The sequence below is a fragment of the Chanos chanos genome, chromosome 13 (assembly GCF_902362185.1).
Source record: "Chanos chanos chromosome 13, fChaCha1.1, whole genome shotgun sequence".
Lineage (NCBI taxonomy): Eukaryota > Metazoa > Chordata > Actinopteri > Gonorynchiformes > Chanidae > Chanos > Chanos chanos.
In genome coordinates, this window is record NC_044507.1 from 8,228,330 (window position 1) to 8,254,077 (window position 25,748).

At 40.6% G+C, this 25,748-nt stretch overlaps 1 protein-coding gene and 1 non-coding gene across 2 annotated transcripts in view; one reads left to right on the forward strand and one right to left on the reverse strand.

Moving 5' to 3' along the window:
• Positions 1-323: 323 nt before the first annotated feature.
• Positions 324-25,748, reverse strand: part of ces2b (carboxylesterase 2b) — a 49,874-nt gene continuing 24,449 nt past the window's right edge. The window contains exons 12-26 of the mRNA XM_030789919.1: positions 11,904-11,976; positions 11,611-11,752; positions 10,859-10,877; positions 8,399-8,588; positions 5,025-5,163; positions 4,647-4,780; positions 4,072-4,225; positions 3,739-3,843; positions 3,546-3,647; positions 3,214-3,363; positions 2,894-2,968; positions 2,553-2,700; positions 1,850-1,996; positions 674-746; positions 324-522 (exon numbers count right to left, since the gene is read on the reverse strand). Of these exons, the coding sequence (XP_030645779.1) occupies positions 342-522; positions 674-746; positions 1,850-1,996; positions 2,553-2,700; positions 2,894-2,968; positions 3,214-3,363; positions 3,546-3,647; positions 3,739-3,843; positions 4,072-4,225; positions 4,647-4,780; positions 5,025-5,163; positions 8,399-8,588; positions 10,859-10,877; positions 11,611-11,752; positions 11,904-11,976 (1,832 nt within the window). The 3' untranslated portion in view covers positions 324-341. The remainder of the gene's footprint in view (positions 523-673; positions 747-1,849; positions 1,997-2,552; positions 2,701-2,893; positions 2,969-3,213; positions 3,364-3,545; positions 3,648-3,738; positions 3,844-4,071; positions 4,226-4,646; positions 4,781-5,024; positions 5,164-8,398; positions 8,589-10,858; positions 10,878-11,610; positions 11,753-11,903; positions 11,977-25,748) is intronic.
• On the forward strand, positions 10,162-10,234 carry trnar-acg (transfer RNA arginine (anticodon ACG)). Its single transcript has one exon. It is a non-coding gene; the product is annotated as a tRNA-Arg (tRNA).

The following is a 25,748-nucleotide window of genomic DNA, read 5'->3' on the forward strand; positions in this document are numbered from 1 at the left end:
AGTCATTACTATGTGATTTGTTTATCAATAAGGCAAAGACACATTTAATGAATATTCAAACATATATGGCCTATACCACTTAATATAAGCCTCCATAGCATGCAATGGAACTGAAGCCCCTGAGACCAATAGCAGATGAACATTGTGAAGAAACTGAGGAATCAGACACTGCACCACAAAAAAAAGAAAGAAAGAGAGAAAAAGGATACAGCCCCATGCTACAAAAGACAGACACATTCATAATTGATAACCTTCATTAATACATGAATATATTACTTTCCCTTTACCTCTGAATGAGGGATCAACCTGACTAATTCAACAGTTAAAGTCAAATCTTCATTTTAAAGCTCAGTGTGTTCCCTCCCCTTGCGTACACGCACCATCTCTGGAATAGTTTTAGTCATGAAGAGATACCGCTTCCCCTTCAGGTTTTTACCAGGCCGCTGCTCCAACCCGATGCCCAGGTACTCAGCCTCATCTCCAAACTCAGGCCATGGAGTCAATCCTGGCCCATTTGGAGACCTGTCACAGATGATACAAAGAGCCCAGGTCAGATAATATATTACAGAGACAGAAAAACCTTTATTAACTTAATATAAGTGATCAGAACTGCTTCTGTCAAAGACAGGTGAGACATTGTCTGTATTTACACGACATGAACCCTGTCACTCACCCAGTCCGAGCAAAGTTACCCCAATAGGACATGACATTTCTACAGAGCTGGTCCTCGGCCTCTGTGAACTGGCCTGAGAAAAGTAAAACACCACTTCAGACTGAATTTTACAAGAGACAGCTACCGCTATGCATGAAAATAATCAGTCCTTTTATGAATGAAAATTATTGGTCTTAATATTCCTACAGCGCAATGATCTTACGTCTACACAAATATTTGGAATATTAGTGCAAATATTACATTTGCATTTAGTCCACTACAAAGTAAACAATATAAAAACAACAACTACAGAACCAGAAATCTTGTCATTAGAAAAGCATTTCTTGTGTTGACTCAGAAGTCTGTTTAGGGTCAGTGGCTTGCTGAAAAACTTGCTTGTGGTCAAGTGTCATCATTCCAGAGGAGACCAGTTTTTTAACCTAAATGTTTTTCTACAATCTAGAGTGCATTATTTTGTTAACTTGAACATAACCTTCAGGATGCTGCAAAAAGACCCCAAAACACAGCAGTATAGATCCAACAACATTCTTAACAGTTTGAAAATCTTTTCAACATAAATATCCTTACCGCAAGCACCCATTCAGATCAAAGTACTCTTACAATATAATTTTAGATTTGACTTCATTACTAGCATTTGTTGATTGGGCTAATGAAAGGATTTTTTGCTTGTCAACTGACAGATTTTTCATTTAGCTGTTATATTTACAACCATCTCCACACCTGTGAAGGTCAGCAAACACTTGGCTTATTTCATGAATGTTCTCTCCATTTTATCATAATTATAGATGATGCTGAATTTTAACTTTGTTTTACTTTGTTTTCAAAACAAAGGAGGCCACAGTTCCTCAGGATTTTAGTTAACATAAAAAGTAATGTAGTCACACAGACTGATTTTGTATCATCTGTTAAAATATGCAGTGATGTGAACAACTGTATTAAAACAATGCTATTGTGTTGAAGATGTATAAAATAGTCTGTGTCTTGAGCGCAAAAATACAGATCAGTCAATTATACAGTCTTTTTGCTCATCTTCATTAGGGATGGGAATCATTTTTGAGGATGCTGGAAATATAATTGACCTTTTCAACACTGTGATTACCAACACAAACAAATACATTCCACAGGTGTGAAACGTAAAAACAGATCTTTTTAATCTGATTAAGAAGAAGATCTCACCTGTAATCTTGATGTGTCCATTTGCAAAGCATGCACCAAAAACAAAATGAAGATCATCTGCATGGTCGACTCCCACAAAACTTGGCCTTGTCTTCTGGACTATGCTGGGAGGATGCTGTAGCTCATAAAAGTAAACTGGTGCAGCTTCTGATTGATGACAACAGAAAACAAGAGGAGTCACAGCTTATCACCAGTCATCAGTCATTTTCAAACATGGATGGCAACCAATATTTTTTTTTTTTCTCAGGATTAAAATGAGTGCTTGCAAAAATGTTTAGAAAATGGCGAGTGTGAACAGTTTGCCTGGCATGTTTAGTGAATATCTTGGCTGATTTACCATTTAGAACTTTTTTCTGAAAGTACCACAACATCTCAGTTGGTGATTTTATTGGAGCATTATAGAAATTAGCGTTTCAGTAACATTGATATCCCTTCTAAAAACAGGATATCGGACTACAGAATGGTTCATCATTCAATCAAAACACCGTTTGCAAACAATTACTCTCACAACATGTAATAAACCTTGGTGGATGATATTATTACATATAATTTTGAATAATATATATTCTATTTTTTCCTTATTGCGGCAATAACACTACAAACAATTGCTGACTAGACACTGTGGCTGAGGCTTTTGTACACTAAACCCCCAGACAGGGTATGTTTAATGAGCTCAGTCAAACTTAAACTAATGCAGTCTTACCTCTGTGGCAATTTGCTAGTTTGAGAGCAGGGATGTTAAATGTCATATCTGCCAATAAGTCTCTGAAACCATCTCGGATTTTTATCCTGTCCCCAGATGTGCCAATGTACTCATCCAGTATCAGTTCTTTGATCCATGTTTCACTTGCCTGTAAAAAGCAAGCATAAACATAATGCTACTTCATGTCAAAATAGAGTGTTCTTCCCCTAATGCACTAATTTTTCATGTTCAGACTGGAAAAGGGATCACTGTATTACGTTTATATACTGCTTTATGTCATTATGGAAACATTATTTAAGACTTTAAATAATGCTTAACAATTAGTTTCCAGTATTCCTTACATCAGGGTAAAACTCCAGGATTGGTCTGACATGATCACGATCCATTCCATTGGTCCATTCTGGAGGGGCAAAGTGCTGTGAGAAACAAGTGGCTTCATGAGCAATGTTCTTCTCTCGACACGGTACAACATAAGTATTTCTCAGCACTGGATATTATATGGGTTATTCACCCTCCTTAGTGTCATGCCCCTTTAATTATTTTACTTTTGCTGTTTTGTTTGAAAGACATCTCTATGTAGGATAATACTTATACATCTCTATGTAATGTTGTATTTGTGCTGTTTTATTTGAGTGAAGTCTTTGTGTAATATTATACTTACACGGGGCAATAACCAGCCACACTCATCTTTCGTCAGGCCTGTCATTAGTGGAATCTTTTGGAACTCCTGATTCTTCATAAGTTCTTTCACAGGTTTTGGCAGAAACTTCCCATCCACTGTGATTCCAAAGGTCAGCATGGCATTACTGGGCTAGGATCGCATACACATAATGTTAAATCTCTATGTGTATGCTTAAATTGAATAAACAATACATATACAGGTTAAAGTGGATGTATCACCTTTCAGTGAGTGATACGATATAAACATAATTAATATTCCTGCTCACAGGTGATATATACATTCATATCACTTCAAAACCATGGATTTCTAACCTTGCTGACAAATGCCACAACATCCTCCGTTGACCACTGCTTTATGCATTCAACAACCTTCTTTGTGCTGCTGATGTCACAACCTGATGTGTTGGCCACATGCTGTGGAATGAGTGACAGAAACATGTATTGACCATGCAGTCAAAGATTTAATTGACCTTCACTTAAAATGAGAGTGGGATATGTTATGTACCTGGGCCACTGGTAAAGGGTTGGGGCTCTGAACTGCATCCAGTAATGCAACACCACTCTGTGCTATTGCACGATGGAAAAGGCCAGCTGATAATGGAGAGAGAAGCTTGCAGACAAACAGTACAATAGACTGTTACAATTAAGCTGTAAGATACATTACATTACATGAGACTGGCAGACAAGATTAACATATGGTACAGTATAATTCCATGGATGAAGCACACAAAGGACTGACGAACATCGCTACTTAGCAGTAACATAGGAGGGCCTGCTGACATTTTATTGGAGGGTATGATGGAATTAGGTATTTTTAGGGATTATGACATCTCCGTACCTGCAGAGACACACTCACTCCTCCAGCAGATTCTCCAAAGATGGTGACAGAATTAGGATCACCTCCAAAGTTGTGGATGTGTTCCTGGACCCAGCGAAGTGCGGCCACCTGGTCCAGTAGACCATAGTTACCAGGGGCATGTTCATCTCCTGTGCTGGAGGAAAAACCGAACAATTCATGTTTATCACACAGGACCTTGTAAATTATTATCGGTGTAATAATAACGTGCAATATTCAGGAAGTGTCATCCTTTGGAGTAGCACCACAATGGGTTTCAAACATATCCAAAGGGTTTAAAAAATGTCCTTTAATCACAAAGGTGCGTAAATTCAGCACAGGGATTAAAATGGACCCCTGATGTGAGAAGTGCTGGTGGATGCTTGAAACTAATACAGATGTGATATGGGCATTGCTTTCTATTATTTCATGACCTGCTTTTGAGAAATCTGAGAGCAAATTTGGCAAGGTACAACACATTAGCATTTTATAGAGCTGAAGTGGTCATATATGTGCTCTGTCAGTGCTTTGTGGAACTCTATGACATTCTACTGTTTTCTGTAATGTTTAATAGTTACCTGAAGAAACCAAGTATACCCAGTCTGTATTGGATAACCACTACAACAACATTCTGGTAAGCAGCCAATACAGATCCATCGGTAAGAGAAGCTGAACCGATGCTAAATCCTCCACCGTGAATCCAAACCATGACCTTAGGGACACAAGCAATGAATCAGTATACTGAGACACTTCACTATGAGTCACCAGAATTATCAAAGCATCCAAATAATTATACTACAACTGTCCCTTTAAGCGCTGAAACCCAGGTAGAAGACAGCATATTAAAAGTGGTATGTTAGAGAGCATTTATCTTCAACTGGTTAACAGATTGGTGAAAAAACTGCTTTAGCTAATCCTGGGATGTAAAACAAGACAGAAGCAGTGTTTGGACTTACAGGTAGTTTGGCATCTTCACCAGGTTTAGATGGTGTGTATATGTTAAGGTACAGGCAGTCCTCTGACATATCTGGAATTTCCATGGTGAAGGACAAATTAGACATCAATTCCTGTGTCAGCTGTACATCTTGAATACACCTGGAATGGATGATTGATAGATCATCTGAGGCTCAATTTGTCAAGACGCAGATGTAAAAAACCTATTCCAGAATTTCCAACTTCATCACCATATCTTACCAGCATTCAAAAATCACATTATTAAAAATAATAAGTTTCCTAACTGCTATTGTACCATGTTATTAAAAGAGAAGCTCCACACTTTCCCTCTACTCAGGCAGAGTTGACAAGCCTCCAGGTTAAATTTCCCAAAATGGGAAAAGAAAGCAACAGTGAATAGCACATCAGTCAATGGCCTATTCTCAGTTTGGCTTGCTCCAACTAGAGAAAGACAGTTCTTCAACTAGTACATGGGTCAGTATACGGTAGAATCTACTGCAGTTGTGGTGGGAGTAAAGCCAATCTGTGTTTGTCATGGTTTACATGAACTAAATACTTTTTCGATGCCAGTGTGCAACGCTGGCTTTTAGGCTGTAAGTTTTTTTTTTCTAGTAATCTACTTCTTCTATATTAAATCAGGTTATAACCAAAGCATGATCTGATGGCAGACTATAAAACCAAAACCATAATAACTAACAGAGAGCACTTGAACAGGGGCTAAAAAAAGTCTTACCAAGAAGAGTCAATTAAAACACAGCGTTAGGAGGGAATTCTTTCTCTTATCCACACTACATTACCCACCATGCAAAGCTTACTCATGGGTCATTGTTCAGTTCCAGAAGTTACATCTTTTTCATAGCATTAACCTCAGAATATGGTGCTCTGGTTTATCAGTGCTTAAGGACAGTCATTGCCTAATGCCACTCTTCAGTGCCTTGGTGCAATTATGTAAACTATATGAATACAGGTCTTCATGTCTGCGTTATATGTTTCCTCTGGGAATAAAATGATTTGTCTCTTTTGTTTGTTAGAGCTGTGGATAGGAACTGATTGGGCACCTGCTGATTACATCAGTTCCTTGCACATATGCAACTAAGTCTAACGTTTGGCTGATTTCTTTATGCTGACAACACTGGGTTTGGGTATTTCTACATAGTTTGTTTTTACTTCAGCATTTTACTTTACTTTACTGGACCAGGGAGCTATACCGCTAAACAACCTTCGTAAGTTAGTCAGGATTTCTAGGAGCTAACTAGCTTCACTAAACCAAACATTGCTGTTTGGGTTTAATTATTATCATGACAGAGGTTAACATGATAAATCCAATCAGGCTTTCTCAGTCCAGACTTGTTTGCAGTTACACAAAAGTGGTAGATCTAGCACGTAAAATGAGGGTGGTCTATACAGGCTTTTAGGAGCTGACCACGAGGCAATATTTTGGGAAACATTTTTAACAATATAGCAGGCTCTTCTCTGATGTAGTAGCCTAAATTCCCAATAAATGTATTAGCCTTGTTTATTGAGTGTTCTAAACAGTTTCCAATACTTGTTAAGATAACGCCAGCCTTCTCAGAGTTTCGATCGGTTAAAAGGGATTCAGCATAAACTAGTTTTAGTTCACCCTGTTACGGACCAGGGTTCGTGTGTGGCATAAGCTCTGATGGCAATTAAAAAGAGAATCAACTAGTTTTAAATTTACATACTAGTACTAATTGTATGTAAAATTAAAACTCCGTTTTGTAGCACAGGTTCTGGCTGATGATGAGGGAGCAGCAGCATACTGCTATCTAAGTCACTTATCCTAATCAGGCAGTGCTGGAGCCTATCCCAGCACTCACAGGACGATGGACAAGTCACATAGACAAACACACATTCAATTTAGTGTCTCCAATTGCATATCTTTGGGGGAGGAAACCAGAGCTCCCACATTCCAGATGGGAATCAAACCCAAGACCTTCTTGCCGTGAGGCAACAGCACTACCCACTGCACCACCATGCTGCCCTGATGCCCAACCTGGGACCCAAAAATTCTACAAAATTACAAATGCTGTATATACTAAAGACTTGTGGTGCAGGTTTCCAGAGACTCCCAAAAGACCCAAAAATGGTTATTGCTCAACTTATTGCTCAACAAATTAATCAACTTATTAGTAACCAGAGGTGGGTAGAATAAGCAAAAACTGTAATCAAGTAAGGGTATTGTTATGGCATAATAATAATGTCTGTAGGAATACTGGTAAAAGAACTCATCTAAACAACGACTTGAGTATGAGTAAAAAAGAATCTCATTAAATGACGACTCAAGTAATGAGTAACTTCATATGACGATTTATTACATCTATAATGTATTACATTCAAATGTATCAGAATATCAGTTATGCCCAAATAAAAATTTAAAGATGCATTACTGCAGTATCAGCAGTGCAAAAGACATTCATCACAACCTCATCTAAAGCTGGCGACACCTTGTCGGTGATTTTCTCTGCAACTTTACATTTATTTTAAAAAGTAATGTGTGCAGGGTTATAGCTAAGTATTCTGAGCTCACATGCTCCATTACCAAGGGGTGGGTTGTAGCTAACAACCTTTTTCGAGTTTATTTCATAACATAATTATGTTATGTTACTGGTTGCTTTAAAGCAACCAGTAAGAGAGTCTCTCCGTTGTAGTTGATCTGGGGACATTATAATATGAAACGGAGAATGTTGCTACTGCCGTCACAAGAGACAGAGATCAGAAGAGGCAGGTGGAGAGCTTACTGAAAGTTTGAAGCAAAGTCCGAACTTTATGAAATCTTCTCTCCGTTGTTGAGTCGAGCGCTGTAGCAACACTCTTCTCTGTTTCATGAATCTCATTTTGCTGACGCTAATGCTACTGTGTTAATGTGTGTATGCACTGTGTACCAGTGGGCAATGTGGGCGTCAGATTGCTTGTGTATCTTGCAAAGACGAGCATTGGTTAGTACAGCTTTTTCCTTGTGTGCTAGACAAAAAATCAATCATGAGTAAAATAGGCTATACGCAGACAAACGGTTCTTGCGTTATTTCCGAGTTTATATGTTAATGCATCTCACCATTTTCAACATCCGTTGGTGCATTTATTATTTCTTGATTACTCTGACTTACAACATATTGACCATGGTCGACAACAAACGAGTTTTAGAAAGCGGTGGACGAACTTCAAGCGAATCCAACCCTCACTTTCCATATCGCTGCTAATTGTCAGGCTTTGTATTTATCAACAAGAATCTGAGGTAAACGCTGTCGTTAAGGCAGCACGAGCCAAGTCCAGTACTCTTTGGGAAACAGCCAGTGTGTCTTCGGGTCGCCGGACTGACATACAACCCATTACTTTGTGTTAACTGCAGGAGACTTACATGGGAGGTTGCTTCGTGGCTTTCTTCACTCCTCCCCATCTCTCCACAGGTTTGGGTGGAGCCAATCTCAAGGAGCCCAACGGCGGCTTTGCAAAAGGCACACCCAGATAACTGTGGACAAGTGTCACACTCCCCTTCACAAGCATGTGTTCACCTTCAAGAGCTCCTAATTTGGTCTCCACAACAGGAGCTGTTAGGAAAACAAAAGCAGCAATTTTACTTAGACCAGTGTCACTCTCTTTATAAAGACATGTCTCTTTTTATGGCGTGGAAAACTTACATTTTAGTTTGAAAGTTTGCTCTGTATTAAAGCTAAGCCGTGTTTTATCTCATAGCTCAATGTGGACCACTTGTCGGTGCTATCTGAGTCATTTCAATACACCGCGCCAGAAAAGAACAGAGTGCATAGATTTCAGGAGACGTGCGTTTTACGTAGAAGTTTTACACACTTTTAACACTGTGCCCGAAATCAAGCAGAACAAATCTCTGACAGTCTCTAGATCCGAACAGATATATAATCAGCGCTTGAATAAAACGAATTCATGAGAAAAACATTGTCACTTAAAGAAGTCATGCAGGAAGATTTGCATCCAATTGCGCTTACCATCAGTTGTTGCTTGCGTGCTCAGATTTTTGAGGGCTATTGTCATGCATATTATTAACAAATCTAACTTAGCCGTCATAGCGAAGAAATGTGCGAGTCACAGCACAGTGTTGATCCTCTGTCGAAGTGCGTCTTAATGCCGCAAACGCTATCTAAATGAGGCTTCATCAACGGAAGAAAAATATCAGCACGAAGGGTGCCAGGTGCTCTTAAGTGGCAAGCACCACTGTTATCGTAAATAACCCCCTTTTTAAATATTTTCATGCATTTAGTTACAAAGTGCGCCGGCACTGGATAAAAAATGTTCTCAAATATGGGTACATTACTTAATGAAATCACACCGTAGATGGTGGAATCTTCCACAGTTGGGCAACCGGGCTTCACGCGCTCTGTGCGCCAGAGAGATTGTGCAAACTCATATAATTTATAGAGCAAGGTGAGTGTAAGGGTTAGGCGAGACATATAGCCTTATAACCCATGGATTTTTTGAATGTGTGTATTTGGAGGCAATCCCTACATTTTACTTTCTCACCTAATTTTCAAAATCCAAACCCATATGGTGACGTGCAGTTGTATTTGGGACACGTACATAGCGTACAACGACACTTGGGTTGCAGATTGTATCGTTGGCTTCGGAAACAATTCTTCTTGGAATTAGCGATGGGTTTATTGCCCAAAAGAAACTGGCAACTTATTTTACAAACGATTAAGGAGACGTCCCTATCAGACTCTTTCTTTGTTTGACACACAAATAGTTTTTGAAGCAACAAGGTTACGACATAAATCAACAGCTAGTGCCTAATTTATATGCGCACTTATTCGGCAATTTGAGCAAAACCTGTCCTGAATTAGCTAGATGACAACAGTAATCAAGCTATATAATGGCAGGAAAGGAAAACGAGGCGTGAGTGGGAGAACGTAACATAAGCATTTATTGAACGAACACACGATAAGCTCGCTGACGCCTGTGGGTTATTTTATCACCTCGAACTCCACCTCGGCTAACGTCAATCAGACTATTGTGTAGTATACTTAGTGTAGGCCGATATCAGTGCGTCGACTTGCTGAAACATGTTTCATTGGTAATGAGAAACCTACTATGAGATGGCTAGTTGATACAGCAGCAGTAGGAGCAGCACACATTTCCCGTGAAATGTGAGGGCCAGTGGCGCAATGGATAACGCGTCTGACTACGGATCAGAAGATTCTAGGTTCGACTCCTGGCTGGCTCGCTGTTCGTTTTCTTGGAAAAAATATTCTCCACATTGGAATGTACCTTACACACAATAAAGTGCAGTGCCTAAAGGAAAGCCAGACGTGAAACGGATATATCACGCATGAATTCAAAAATAAACATACTTGAATGTGTTAACGCAGTTTATTAGAAATACATACTATCTTTGTTTTCATTTTCCATTTGTAACATTGGCCATTTTCTGTCTGTGTCTGCAGGTGTATTGTACCTCTGACCCAGTGCCTGACCCAGATCCAACTTGTACCAAAGGTTAACACCGTACTAGGAAAGTTGAATGTCCATCCTGTTATCATCAGGATTATAACAATTTTTTTACAACTGTTCAGTGAATGCTAAATGTTTGCAATTTAGGATGTGTTTAGGGACTATTTTCACTATTATATATTACATCGCAGTATCTCCCAGGTCCCTCAAGTACTTCTGACATATTCTGAGATGTCATGATACTCTTATACTATTTGGTTAAATTGGAATAATTTTTTATTTTGACATTCAAAATCATTTGGTAGTTTGCTTTGACTATAGAAACGAATATTCAAAAATCCTGGCTTAGTGTAAAGTGCATTCAAAATGAGTTATACAGTAATGGCTGTCCTGTCACTCTTTTTACGCAAGATTAGCTAATGCACACCTAACTGGATGATGATACCATACCAGTGTTAAGCATAGACTGTTGGACATTGAAGAGCCATCATCGTAGTGACTGAGTGGTACTTCCACATACATCCTGAAATGGGCAAAACCTACAGTTTGATGAGTTTATGAGAAATGAGAGTCATTGAAGGGGATCTGGGGAGGTCAAATAGAGTAGGCCAATTGTAGTTGTTTGTTTAATTAAGTAAAAAATGAAAATGTTTTATTAGGTTGGTGAACATTTCTGAAATGATTTCTAATACAGTCTTTTTGGGGGAACCATGTATTTAGATGCTGAGTGTTTCTTGTTAAAGTGTTATTGCGAGAATGAATCAAGTCTTCCATTACAAGTTGAGGTCTGACTTTTAATCGTTCTTTTATTTGTCATCATCAAAAATACAAATTTGACATGAGTGGGTGCTCCATGACACACACATTTAGCTGTAAGAAATATCAGCCACATCCTTTAATGCGTCATAGAGAATTACACCAACATTTTAGTCAAAACTATGTGATTTGTTAATAAATAAGGCAAAGAAGCATTTAATGAGTATTCAAACATGTATGCCTTAAACCACTTAATGTAATGTGTTTAATTAATAGGTGAATTTATTGCTTCCCTTTTACCTCTGAATGAGGGATCAACCTGACTAATTCAACAGTTAAAGTCAAATCTTCATTCTAAAGCTCAGTGTGTTCCCTCCCCTTGCGTACACGCACCATCTCTGGAATAGTCTTAGTCATGAAGAGATACCGCTTCCGCTTCAGGTTTGTACCAGGCCGCTGCTCCAACCCGATGCCCAGGTACTCAGCCTCATCTCCAAACTCAGGCCATAGAGTCAATCCTGGCCCATTTGGAGACCTGTCACAGATGATGCAAAGAGCCCAGATCAGATAATATATTACAGAGACAAAAAAAGCTCTATTAACTTAATATAAGTGATCAGAACTGCATCTATTAAAGACAGGTGAGACATTGTCTGTATTTACACGACATGAACCCTGTCACTCACCCAGTCCGAGCAAAGTTACCCCAATAGGACATGACATTTCTACAGAGCTGGTCCTCGGCCTCTGTGAACTGGCCTGAGAAAAGTAAAACACAACTTCAGACTGAATTTTACAAGAGACAGCTACTGCTATGCATGAAAATAATCAGTTCTATGAATGAAAATAATTGGTCTTAATATTCCTACAGTGCAATGATCTTACATCCACACAAATATTTGGAATATTTGTGTAAATATTACATTTGCATTGAGTGGACAACAAAGTAAACAATATAAAAACAACAACTATAAAAAATGGAATCTTGTGATTAGAAAAGCACTTGTGTTGATTCAGAAGTCTGTTTAGGATCAGTGGCTTGGTGAAAAATTTGCTTGTGGTCATGTGTTATCATTCCAGAGGAGACCAGTTTTTTAACCAAAATGTTTTACTAGAATCTAGAGTTCATTATTATTTTGGAGACTGTGACTACTGTGAATAGGACAGTTGGAGTACAGTTGGAGTCCAATGGCACTGGTCAAAAACCACAGTGCCATTGGGCTCAATGTTGTGGAGGCAGGGCAGGAAGAAAGGAGGGAGGGGGAAGAAAGGGATGTCGAAGACCCCCAGGGTGCGAACCTGGTGGCATCCCTAAGTGACCCAAGAGTGGAGTCAGAGACCTGAGGAGCCCAGGACAAAGGAACAGGATCAAGTGGCCAAAGTCCAACGTAGCTGAGGAGTGGAAAGTTTTGAGCGAACTACTGCAGAGAACCCTGTGGGGACCAGTGGAGACCAAGCTTAACCTGTTCGGGGACATCCTATATGAAGAATGCAGCACCAGGTGTGGCAAGAATTGCCTGGACCAAACTGAGCATCCCATCTGAGTGGCAAAGGGCAGTGGCAGTTCCCATTCCCAAAGAGCAGAACTTTTTGTAGCAGCATTTGAAGTCACTGGGGCAAGGCGAGTGGTGGGTGGAGTCCGGCTGCCGGTAGGCCAGACGCTTCCCCCACTAAGGAGCTATATGGATGACATTACCTGCCTGCTGCGAACTGCACTATGCATGGCCAGGCTCCTGAAGAGGCTGGAGGAGCTGATCACTGAAGCTACGCAAGTCAAGGAGCCTTTCCTTGCGGAAAGGGGAGCGAAACGATAGGGCCACTTTCACCATTGGCAGGGAACACATCCCCAACACTGCAGACCTGCCCATGCGAAGTCTGGGAAGGCAATACACATCCAGTGTCTCAGACAAGGAAATGGGGAAAACCATCCTTCAGCATCTCTCAGCAGGCCTGCTGAAGATCGATTCAAGCCTGCTACCCGGGAAGTACAAGGTGTGGTGTACTCAAGAGTAATGTACTGTGTGAAGTCATCTCATCAGCCGTAAGCAGGATGGATGGCAAAGCCAACGCTTTCATCCGTAAATGGCTAAGGCTCCCACAGTATTTTTCAACAGCAAGCCTGTACGGGTGGAACTTACACCATCTACCCATAAAATCTATCACCCTCGGGTACAGGCAAGAGAAGGCAAGGTTAGTGATGGAACTAAGGGACTCCTCTGATGAGGCGGTTAGGGATATGCATGCTCAAGTAGTGATTGGAAGGAAATGGAGGGCTGAAGAAGAAGTGCAGAAGGCGATGAGCAGACTGCAGCACCAGGACGCAGTGGGCAGAGTCCAGACAGGGCGGGCAGGCTTCAGATGGGGTGACCCACCCAGCCTATGGTCCAGATCAAACAAAAAGGAGACAACGTGGGAGGTAGTCTCGATTCGAGCGGTCAACTGGGCAGACTTCTGGAAGCTGCCACAGGCTCGACTTAGCTTTCTCATCAGGGCAACCTACGACACCCTACCCCGCCCTTGCAACCTCCGTCAGTGGTTTGAGACAAGAGCAAACCTGTGTCCTCTGCGGGACCATCAATGCTTCTGTCCAGCATATCCTGTCAAAACAGCACTGACACAAGAGGGGCTGGAGGCAGCCCACGAAAGGAAGAGGGAGAAATATGCGGACCTGGTTACGGAGTGCAGGGAAGGTGGATGGGGCGCGAGGCTTTACCCAGGGGAGGTGGGGGCCAGAGGCTTTGTTGGAGACTCGATGATGCGTCTGCTCAAGGACCTGGGACTACGGGGAGCCAGACTGCACAAGGCGTCCAGGGAGGTATCGGAGGAGGTGGAGAAGGCAAGCTTTTGGCTCTGGCTGAGAAGACGGGAGAAGGCATGGGGAGTGAGCTACTCCTGAAGTAGGTTAGCTGCAGGGGGTGTCAGGGAGACGTCTCTGTTCACTGCTCCATCACTAGGAGATGTTCCAGGATAAGGGGCGAAACATCTAGGAGCGGTGGTCCCTGGCTGATGACCCTGCAGCTAACAGAGCGAGCACCGGTGGAGGTGCGGCAGGATGAGAGCCTAGCAGGAAGAACACCTACTGGTTAAATTAAATTGTTAACTTTTTCAACATAAGTATCGTTCTGACCACAAGCATCCATTCAGATCAAGGCAACGTAACAATGTAATTTTAAATATGAGTTCATTACTTGTGTTTGTTGATTGGGCTAATGAAAGGATTTTTTTGCTTGTCAGCTGGCAGATTTTTAGTTTAGCTGTTATTTTTACAACCATCTCTTCACTGGAGAAGATCAGCAAACATTATGTAGGCGTTCCCTTATATATTTCAGTAAGGGGCATTTGCAAAGTTTGGGTAAAGTTTACTAAATAATACAAAGGATTAAATTTACTTTAAAAAATCTGCAAATTGCTGCCAACATTTTTTGTATAAATTGTACAAGTTATTTTTTACAGTGTACTCATGCAGACTGATTTTGTAGCATCTGTTAAAATATAGAGTGATGTGAACAACTGTATTAAAACAATGATATAGTATTGAAGAAGCAGAAATTGTCTAGTTTTACTATTGCCTTGAGCACATAAGTATAGATCGTTCGCAGTGATGTCAATGTTAGTCTTTTTGCTCATCTTCATTAGGGACAGGAATCATTTTTGAGGATGCTGGAAATATAATTGATTTTTTCAACGCTGTGATTACCAACATGAACAAGGATATTACACAGGTTTGAAACTTAAAAAAAGTCCTTTTGATCCACTTGAAAAGAAGATCTCACCTGTAATCTTGATGTGTCCATTTGCAAAGCATGCACCAAAAACAAAAGCAAGATCATCTCCATGGTCAGCTCCCACAAAACTTGGCCTTGTCTTCTGGACTATGCTGGGAGGATGCTGTAGCTCATAAAAGTAAACTGGTGCAGCTTCTGATTGATGACAACAGAAAACAAGAGGAGTCACAGCTTATCGCCAGTCATCAGTCATTTTCAAACATGGATGGCAACCAATATTTTTTTTTATCAAGATTAAAATGAGCACTTGTAAAATTGTTTAGAAAATGCAGAATGTGCAAAGTTTGCCTGGCGTGTTTAGTGAATATTTGTCACGGTCTGCACCTTGGTTTGGACTTTTGTTTTGAAATGTCTTGCGCTCCTGTTCTGTGTCTGTCTCCGCCCCTCACCTGATCCTGTTTGTTCTATTTATTAACCTCGTTTCACCTTTGTTAATTTCCACCAATTAGGTTTCTCCAGTTTAGTTCTCTTGTATTTAAGCCCTTGTGTTTTGACCTGTTCCTTGTCTATTGTTGTTTGTTTTCATTTGAAGACACTATTTGGATGCACTGTTTATATCCAGTTTTTGTTCCTGTTTGCACCTGTTTATTTATCTGCTTTTTGTAAGTAAAGTTCTCCGTTTTTGTTACCACCATAACTGTGTCTTGTGTTTGGGTCCAGCACCACTGCACGCCTCACAATATTAACTATCTAACTGATTTCACAAGTTAAAACTTTCTTTTGAAAGTACCACAAGTTCTGATTAGTTGTCCCGGTGCTGTCATTTCTAGATGTACAAAAATATTTGCTCATTGCACTCTATTATTATATGAATTAATGTTTCAATAACAACATTTCCATAACTTTGTTTACACAACATGTTATAAACCTTGGTGGATGATGTTATTACATGTGATTTTGAATAATGTGTAACCATTTTTTTCCCTTATTCTGACAGTTACTCAACGATGTAAAACTCCTAAGAGACCAGGTCTAATGAGCTCTGTCAAACTTAAACTTATACATTCTTACCTCTATGGTAATTTGCTAGTTTGAGAGCAGGGATGTTAAAGAATATATCTGCCATTAACTCTCTGAAACCATCTCGGATTTTTATCCTGTCCCCAGATGTGCCAATGTACTCATCCAGTATCAGTTCTTTGATCCAGGTTTCACTTGCCTGTAAAAAGCAAGCATTAACATAATGCTACTTCATGTCGAAGTAGAGTGATCTCCCCTTACACACGACTTTCTCATGTTCAGACTGGAAATACGTTTATATATGTTTATATACTGCATTATATCATTATGGAAACAGACAGTGCTACAAACTTTAATCAATGCTTAACAATTAGTTTTCAGTATTCCTTACATCAGGGTAAAACGCCAGGGCTGGTCTGACATGATCACGATCCATTCCATCAGTCCATTCTGGAGGGGCAAAATACTGTAAGAAACAAGTGGCTTCATGAGCAATGTTCTTCTCTCGACACAGTTCAACATAAGTATTTCTCAGCACTGGATATTGTCGGGCAGACACTGTGCAGCTTTCAGAAAGAAAAGGACATTTGTTAACCTTAAGTGTTCCTTAGTAATTAAAGTTGCAGTTGTGTAAACTCTCTCCCTCTTTTTCACCTTTCCCTATCTATTTCTATCACTCTCACTCTGCCTCTCTATCCCTATCCCCTTTGATCCCAGTTCTCTCCTCATGGCCCAGGCCTCCCTGCATGCAGGACCAATGCATATCAAAGCAGAGACCACTCGCTGTAACACCTAACAGACGCCAGGCTTGATGTTTTAGCGCAGCAACCCCAGACCATTTGCTCAAATGCTGATAATGTTTAATTGAGAGGGAGACTAGATCACCTCGGGAGGTTAGTTTCCCTGTGAGAATGGAATTCAGACCGTGACACAGGCCCCATCTGCATTGCTCCACTTGGGCACAAACTATGTAGAACAAAAGAAAAATGAAACTAACCACTCGATATTTTCAGTTAAATACGCATAACTGTTCGTATAGTCATAAATGCGCTGTAAAACTTAAGAATAGCCAGGAAGCCAAGTCATGAGCAGCTAATTGTATGACCATCGGTGTAACTGTGCTGTTTTTAATGGTAAAGAAACCATATTTGGTCTTGTTCGGAAGCATAAAATGCGGTAGATTCAAGTACGCGGACGTAAGTTTACTATTCTTAATGGGGAAAAAAAGTTATGTAAAATTATTTCAACCGAGCTCAAATTAATACTTCCCAAATTCCAATGAGTGTCTCCTCCTTTCAGGCAGAGACACCCTCAAACGGATAGCAGCACCCCCCCTCTGCAAATCAGATAAAATGCCAGACTCTCTGCTATCCCGCAGTTCAGTTCAGCTGCGCCAAACTTCAGTTCTGCGCTAAAGTTCAGCTCCAGTTAAATCAGCCGTAATGTAAGTCCGTCCGTTCTGTCCTGCTCGTCTCCACGAAGAATCGGCCCAGGCTCACCGCTACGGAAGATCCGCGACGCTAAAAAGACTTTCCTGGCACCAACACGAAGTCTCGCTCACGGTCTCCTTCTGCCAACCTCTGAAACTCTCATACCTGAACGTGGCTTGGCCTGCTCTTCTTCTTCCTCATCCCTTTTCTCTCCCTTCCTCACAACCCCTTTTTGTATGTAAGTAACTCCACTGGAACATCGCTCAGATAGTTCTTTTGGTTAAGCGTGCCTTCTCGTGAGTAATGCCTCATGCTCGCGTAGTTGTTCATTCATAGATACTTTAGGTAACGAGGATATTGTTATTATCTGCCGTTAGTTGTTTGTCTTCTTGTTAGTAGATTAGATGCTGTTGTATGTGTGTGTATAGCGGATGTGCCTTAATTCCACCTGATTTCCAATTTATTCAATATTAGATTCATTCTGTACCGTTTGAATTTGATCGTTGTAATAAACGTGTACGTCTGTAGTCCTACTCTTGGAGTACGTGATAAATTATTTCCTAGTTACTGAATGTGGTGATCCAGGAACTTAGTTAGCTAGAAGTATTGAACTCGAAGAGTATTATTGTATACTTGCTACTTTATTGCTGTTATTTATTATATGTACGGCTAATGAAGAGGTATTCAGAATAATATCTAGGTTCAGTGTTCAGAGCGCTGAGCTATAAATAGAGTTTTCCAGAATATCCGTAATTTCACTGGGTTCAGGTTCCAAAATAAGGTTATGGTTACAGCAAAGTGATATTAGTATTAAGTCTAATATTCACCGTGAACCATTAACCAAATTTTCCTCATACCATTGGCACAACAATATGGTATGTTGTATTGCTTAGTCATATGTAATTCTTCAGCATTTGGAAAGTGCAAGCCTGGAAGGAACTGTGCAGTCCCACATATTATGTAAACAATCTTGATGGGGAATTTTGAGGTTATTCATCTCCTCAATGTCATTCCCTATATAATTATTTTACTTTTGCCGTCTGTGTATCTCGACGTAATGTTATATTTGTGCTGTTTTATTTGAGTGACGTTTCTGTGTAATATTATACTTACACGGGGGAATAACCAGCCGGCCTCATCATTCGTCATGCCTGTCATTAGTGGAATCTTTTGGAACTCCTGATTCTTCATAAGTTCTTTCACAGGTTTTGGCAGAAACTTCCCATCCACTGTGATTCCAAAGGTCAGCATGGCATTACTGGGCTAGGATCGCATACACATAATGTTAAATCTCTATGTGTATGCTTAAACTGTATAAACAATACATATACAGGTTAAAGTGGATGTATCACCTTTCAGCGAGTGATACGATATAAACATAATTAATATTCCTGCTCACAGGTGATATATACATTCATATCACTTCAAAACCTTGGATTTCTAACCTCGCTGACAAATGCCACAACATCTTCCGTTGACCACTGCTTTATGCATTCAACAACCTTCTTTGTGCTGCTGATGTCACAACCTGATGTGTTGGCCACATGCTGTGGAATGAGTAACAGAAACATGTATTGACCATGCAGTCAAAGATTTAATCGACCTTCACTTAAAATGAGAGTGGGATATGTTATGTACCTGGGCCACTGGTAAAGGGTTGGGGTTCTGAATTGTATCCATTAATGCAACACCACTCTGTGCTATTGCACGATGGAAAAGGCCAGCTGATAATGGAGAGAGAAGCTTGCAGACAAACAGTACAAAAGAAAATATTCACACATGCACATTCAAACATGACGACCAGAGATGGGTAACATGGACTGTTACAATTAAGCTGTAAGATACATTACATTACATGAGACTGGCAGACAAGATTAACATATGGTACAGTATAATTCAATGGATGCAGCACACAAAGGACTGACGAACATCGCTACTTAGCAGTAATATAGGAGGGCCTACTGACATTTTATTGGGAGGTATGATGGAATTATGACATCTCCATACCTGCAGGGACACACTCACTCCTCCAGCAGATTCTCCAAAGATGGTGACAGAATTAGGATCACCTCCAAAGTTGTGGATGTGTTCCTGGACCCAGCGAAGTGCGGCCACCTGGTCCAGTACACCATAGTTACCAGGGGCATGTTCATCTCCTGTGCTGGAGGAAAAACCGAACAATTCATGTTTATCACACAGGACCTAGTACATTATTATCAGTGTAATAATAACTTGCAATATTCAGGAAGTGTCATCCTTTGGAGAAGCACCACAATGGGTTTCAAACATATCCAAAGGGTTTAAAAAATGTTCTTGAATCACAAAGGTGCGTAAGTTCAGCACAGGGATTCAAATGGACCCCTGATGTGAGAAGTGCTGGTGGATGCTTGAGACTAATGCCGTTATGATATAGGTGATGTTTGTATTGTATGGTAGTTTGATTCTGAGAAAAGTGAGAGCAAATTTGGCAAAGTACAACACATTAGCATTTTATAGAGCTGAAGTGGTCATATATGTGCTCTGTCAGTGCTTTGTGGAACTCTACTGTATTCTGCTGTTTTACCTGAGAAAACCCAGCATACCCAATCTGTATTGGATAAGCACTACAACAACATTCTGGTAAGCAGCCAATACAGATCCGTCAGTAATAGAAGCAGAACCGATGTTAAATCCTCCACCGTGAATCCAAACCATGACCTTAGGGACACAAGCAATGAATCAGTATACTGAGACACTTCACTATGAGTCACCACAATTATCAAAGCATCCAAATAATTATACTACAACTGTCCCTTTAAGCGCTGAAACCCAGGCAGAAGACAGCATATTGAAAATGGAATGTTAGAGTGTATTTATCTTCAAATGGTTAACAGATCAGTGGATACTAATTGTTTTGAAACCTGGGAAGACAACGCATCCTCCTGTTTTATGCAGCTGTGAAGGATACCATTGTCACACCTCCATCGCTGCCTCCCTCTGTTACAGTCTTTTAACAGTACACTTTGCCAGCCTGTTTACTGGTTTATTCAACTCACGACCTGTTAATCACTTCTACCTGTTTCCTGTTCATTTGGTCATTTAGCACTTGGGTAAACTGTATGGTACTTGTTCCACTTTTTTCCCCCTTGTCACTCTTTGTTTATACTCCTTTATTCCCTGTACCCAAGATTTACAACAGAGGGTTTTTTCAGCTCAGTAACTGAAAGAAATCATCTTAATTCTAATTTATTATACTATAGTTCTGTAGTTCACACTATAGTTCTTTCAATTAACTGATAATTATAATATAATAATCTTTTATAATCCAGAAAAAAACCCTTTTATGTAACAATATACACCTAATTTTACATAATTATGAAGGATAAACTTGAGATTTCTTTTTTTACATTACTTAAGGTTTTATAGCGTAGTTAGAGAGAGAGCTGCTTTAGCTAATCCTGGGATGTAAAACAAGACAGAAGCAGTGTTTGGACTTACAGGTAGTTTGGCATCTTCACCAGGTTTAGATGGTGTGTATATGTTAAGGTAGAGGCAGTCTTCTGATATATCAGGAACTTCCATGGTGAGAGACGCATTAGACAACAGTGCGTGTACCACCTGTGCATCTTGAATACACCTGGAATAAATGATGGATAGATCATCTGAGGCTCAATTTGTCAAGATGCAAAAGTGAAAATCCTATTACAGAATTTCCAATCCTGTCACCAAATCTTACCTCGATTTAAAAATCATATCATTACAAATAATACCATAAGTTTCCAAACTGCTGTTGAACCATATGATTAAAAGAGAAGCTCCTCACTTTCCCTCTACTCAGGTACAGAGTGAATGAGCCTACTCTGAATTTTGCTTGCAAAAACTAGAGCAAGTCATCTAGCATATGGGTCAGTATACACTAGAATCTACTGCAGTTGTGGTGAGAGTAAAACCAATTTGTGCTTGTCACGGTTTAAACAAGGCAAACACATTTTTGCTGCCAATGTGCAATGCTGGCTTTTAGGCTCTAATTTTTAGGTAGATACAGGGTTTCTCCCTGCATGCTGTAGACAACAACAACAACAAAAAAACCCCAAATGAATCAGCGGTGGATAAAAAGGCTACATACACAACAATTCTGTCTTTATTTTTGAGTTTATTTGTTAATCAATTACTCTATGGAGACACTTATTGATTTGTGCATTTATTATTTGACTGTTTCATTATTTCTTGATGTCTCTGACTTACAACATACTGGTTATACCACAAACCATTTTGTAAAGATGTGGAGGAACTTTAAGTGAATCCTACCCTCACTTTCCATATTGTTACTAGTGGTCAGGCTTTGTATAGCTACATGAATCTGTGGAAAACGCTGTCTGTCGTTAAGGCAACATGAGACAAAAGCAAAGTCTGATACTCTCTGGGGAATGGCCAATGTGCCCTGGGGTCGGAGAATCGCCATACAACCCACTGCCTTGTTTTACGTGCAGGAGACTTACATGGGAGGTTGCTCTGTGGCTTTCTTCACTCCTTCCCATCTCTCCACCGGCTCCGGTGGAGCCAACCTCAAGGGACCCAAAGGCGGCTTTGCAAAAGGCACACCCAGATAACTGTGGACAAGTGTCGCACTCCCCTTCACAAGCATGTATTCACCTTCAAGAGCTCCTAATCTGGTCTGGACGACAGGTGCTGGTGTGAAAACAAAACGACAATTTCACTTAGATGACTGTGACTCTGTAGTAGGCCTATGAAAACATCTGTTGTTGTCTCGTGTGAGAAACCTGATGTTCTACACAAGCCTGAGAGACTGTTCTCTATTAAAGCTATGTTCCGAATATTTTATGTAATGTTCAATGAGAAATACTTGTCATTGTCATTGTGAAAAGACAGCCCTGATTACAAAAGATGAGTAATTTATGTGGAAGTCTTACTTTTCACTGTGCTCAAAATCAAGCAGAACAAATGTCTGACAGTCTCAAAATCCCTACAGATGAATAATCATTTTGTTGCCCGAATGAAATAAATTCACCAGAAAAGCATTGTCGCTGAGAGAACTAATGCAGGAACATTTGCATCCAAGCGCACTTACCATTAGTTGCTGTTGACGCGCTCAGATTTTTGAGGACTATTGTAATGCATATTACTAACAAGCCTGATTTACCCCCCATAGCGAAGAGATATGCAAGTGACAGCACGACCTGTTGAAACTTTGTCGAACTGCGTAGTCAGTGCCGTTAACGTTATATAAACGAGGCTTCATCAAGGGAGGAGCATGACATCACGAAGGGTGCCAGGTGCTTTAATCAAACAATCACATTATTTGAACAAAATAATCCTCTTTTAAAGACTTTTACGCAGTCTGATTGTACAATACGCTAGCGTACATGATAAAAGATATTTAAAATCCTTGTTCTCAACTAGGCGAACTCTTTAAGGAAATCACACCATAAATGGAGGATTCTTCAACAGTTGTGCAACCGAACTTCCCCTGCTTTGTGCACTTTTCTCTAGAGGGATTATACAAAGTCATACAGTGCAAAGTAAGTGTAAGGGTAAGGTAAATCATTCGGCCTTTTAACCCAATTCCAACACGACAAACTGATAATTTCGCTTCCGCTGTTTCTTAAATTACCCGTCAAGCCGTGGGTTAATAGTTACAGTGTGGTCAAAGGGGAAAGGAAGTTCGAAACCCCCTATGTTTGATTTGCTGGTGCACTTGTGAACCAGAAGATATTTTGAGTGTTTATTTTAGGAGACAATCCCTGTATTTTACTTTCTCACGTTCTAATACTTTAAACCGAATAACCTGTGATGATGTTTTACTGTCAGCTTTTCACGATAACGAAAACATTTTTCAGTATTTGTCGACAGCTGTACAGCTAACTCAACCCACGCCCGTATTTATATTGTATTTGAGAACGTACACAGCGTAAAACGACACATGGCTTCGGAGATAGTGCTTCTTGGAGTTAGCAATTACGCAAAAGAAACTGACAACATATTTTACAAACAAATTAGGAGACGTTCCGAGAAGACTCGTTCACGTTTGACTCACAATCAGCTTTTGAACTAACAAGGCGATGGCATAGCTAAGTCAGTGGCTAGTGTCTAATGTTGTTGCACAAGTGTTCGGCAATTTGTGCAAAACTGGTTCTGAATTAGCTAGATGACAGCAGTAGTCGGCCAATGCATGGCTCGTACAGCTGAAGGAGGCGTCAGTGAGTGAAGGTAAGATGAGCATGTAGTGAATGAACAAACAATTAGCTCGCCGACTCCAGAGATGCTCACAAGTCTACGAGCTAGAGTCCAAGTCAAGTCTCACGTCTTCGAAGGGCAAGCCCAAGTCAAGTCTCAAGTCTTTGGCCCAAGTCAAAGCCGAGTCTCAAATCTCTTATGGTTGTAATGAGCGTTCTATCATCTGCTGCATGCCATCCAGTCTGCCTAGAACACTGCATTACTATATGTAAGGAATTCAAAGCATGTACGGTATTAACATCACTCCTTTATCTATTAGCATGCAGTATCAGCACTAATCAGCTGTTTGGTACGTGATCATCATACACAAGCTATTGCAATGCAATTTGGAAAACAACAACAAAAACAAAAACGCGCGCACACACACAATGAAAGCTTCCCTTAAAAAGTAAACATTTTTGTTCTTTTTTCCCCCTCACACACAGGATACATGGAGCTGCTCGTCTGTGTTGATTAAGGTACCCGACCATTTTTATAGTCATAGGATAGCCAGCACGCTATGCGAACAGGTATGGCAAGCAAACAAACTCTCATCTTTTCAAAATACTCAGCGAACGCCAATCTAACCAAGTTATCCTCCGCATTATAGCCAGAGGTTGTCACAAATGGCACAGCAGCTGTAGGTGTGCTCGCCATGGTCACAGTGTTGTTGCTGCATCTTACGGTCATCTATGGTGGCGCGCATGCGTAAAGTTACGCATGACAATTAGGGAGGGAATGACATCCAGCTCGTCAGACATGTCCCTAATGATAATACGCTAAAAAAAAAAAAAAAAAAGTTGTTCACGAGTCACAAATCTCGAGTCTAAGTCGAGTATCAAGTCTTCTGAGGACGAGTCTAAAGGTCAAGTCACAAGTCACGGTGTGTGCGCCTTAAGTGCGACTCCAGTCCAAGCCGCAAACTCGAGACCCCACCTCCGGCTCATGCTAGTGAGTTATCGAACTGTGGCTAATGTAAGCTGGACATTACTTAGGATACTTTGTGTAATACCCCCGTGTCTGCGTGGGTTTCCTCCGGGAGCTCGGGTTTCCTCCCACAGTCCAAAGACTAGGCGAATTAGAGACACTAAAAATTGCCCCTTGGTATGAATGTGTGTGAGGGTGTCAGTCTGTGTGTCTGCCCTGTCACGGACTGGCGACCTATCTAGGGTGTTCCCCTTCCTTTCATCCAGTGAACGCTGGGATAGGCTCCAGTACCCCCCGCCACCCTGAGGTCAAGCGGCTTTGAAAGCGAGTGAGAGTGAATGTACTACGGTTACGGAACCTTAACCACTGAAAGTTTCTTCATCGCAGAAATACACCGTTTGTAGCCGAACTTCGCTGGCTAACGCTCCTGACTGTGGATCAGAAGATTGTAGGTTGGACGCCTGCCTGGTTCGGTGTGCGTTTTCATAAAAAAAAAAAAAAAAGTGCTTCGGACACACCTAACATTCAAATGCAATGCGTAAGGGAAAGCCGATGTGAAACATAATGGATGTGTCACGCTGTAGTTCAAGGATAAATATGCTTGAATGCATTAATGCAGTTTAGATGTACATACTATCCTTGTTTTCATTTTCCATTTGGAACATTGGCCACGTTCTGTCTGTATCCTTAGGTATATTGTACTGTCATCCCAGAGGTCCAACTTGAACCAATGGTTGGGTTAGCTGAACGGGCTTGTTACCAAAAGGTTGCTGGTTTGAATCCCAGGACTGATAGGAAAACATGCATGGCTGAGGTGCCCTTGGGCAAGGCAATTAACCCCCAACTGTCCCTACTGCTCACTACTGGTGTGTATGGATGGGTTAAATGCAGAGGTCAAATCCACTCACAGTGTGTGTGTGATCACAGAGATTTAATCTTAACACTGCACTAGTGAGGAAAACAGAACAGTGACTATATTTTACTCTATTTTATGGAGTATCTCCCAAAAGTCCCTTGAGTTATTCTGACATATACCGAGATGTCACGATACTCTTATACTGTTTTGTCAGTGCTTCTGCCAGGACTGGGGAATTTGGCCGCCCTGCTGGCCATTCTGTGTATTTCATGCCACGTGCTTCTGTTTTGGTATTGCCATGTGCTTTTGTTTGTTCCTGTGTACTCCTGTCCCTGCCACCCACCTGATCCCTCTTATTAC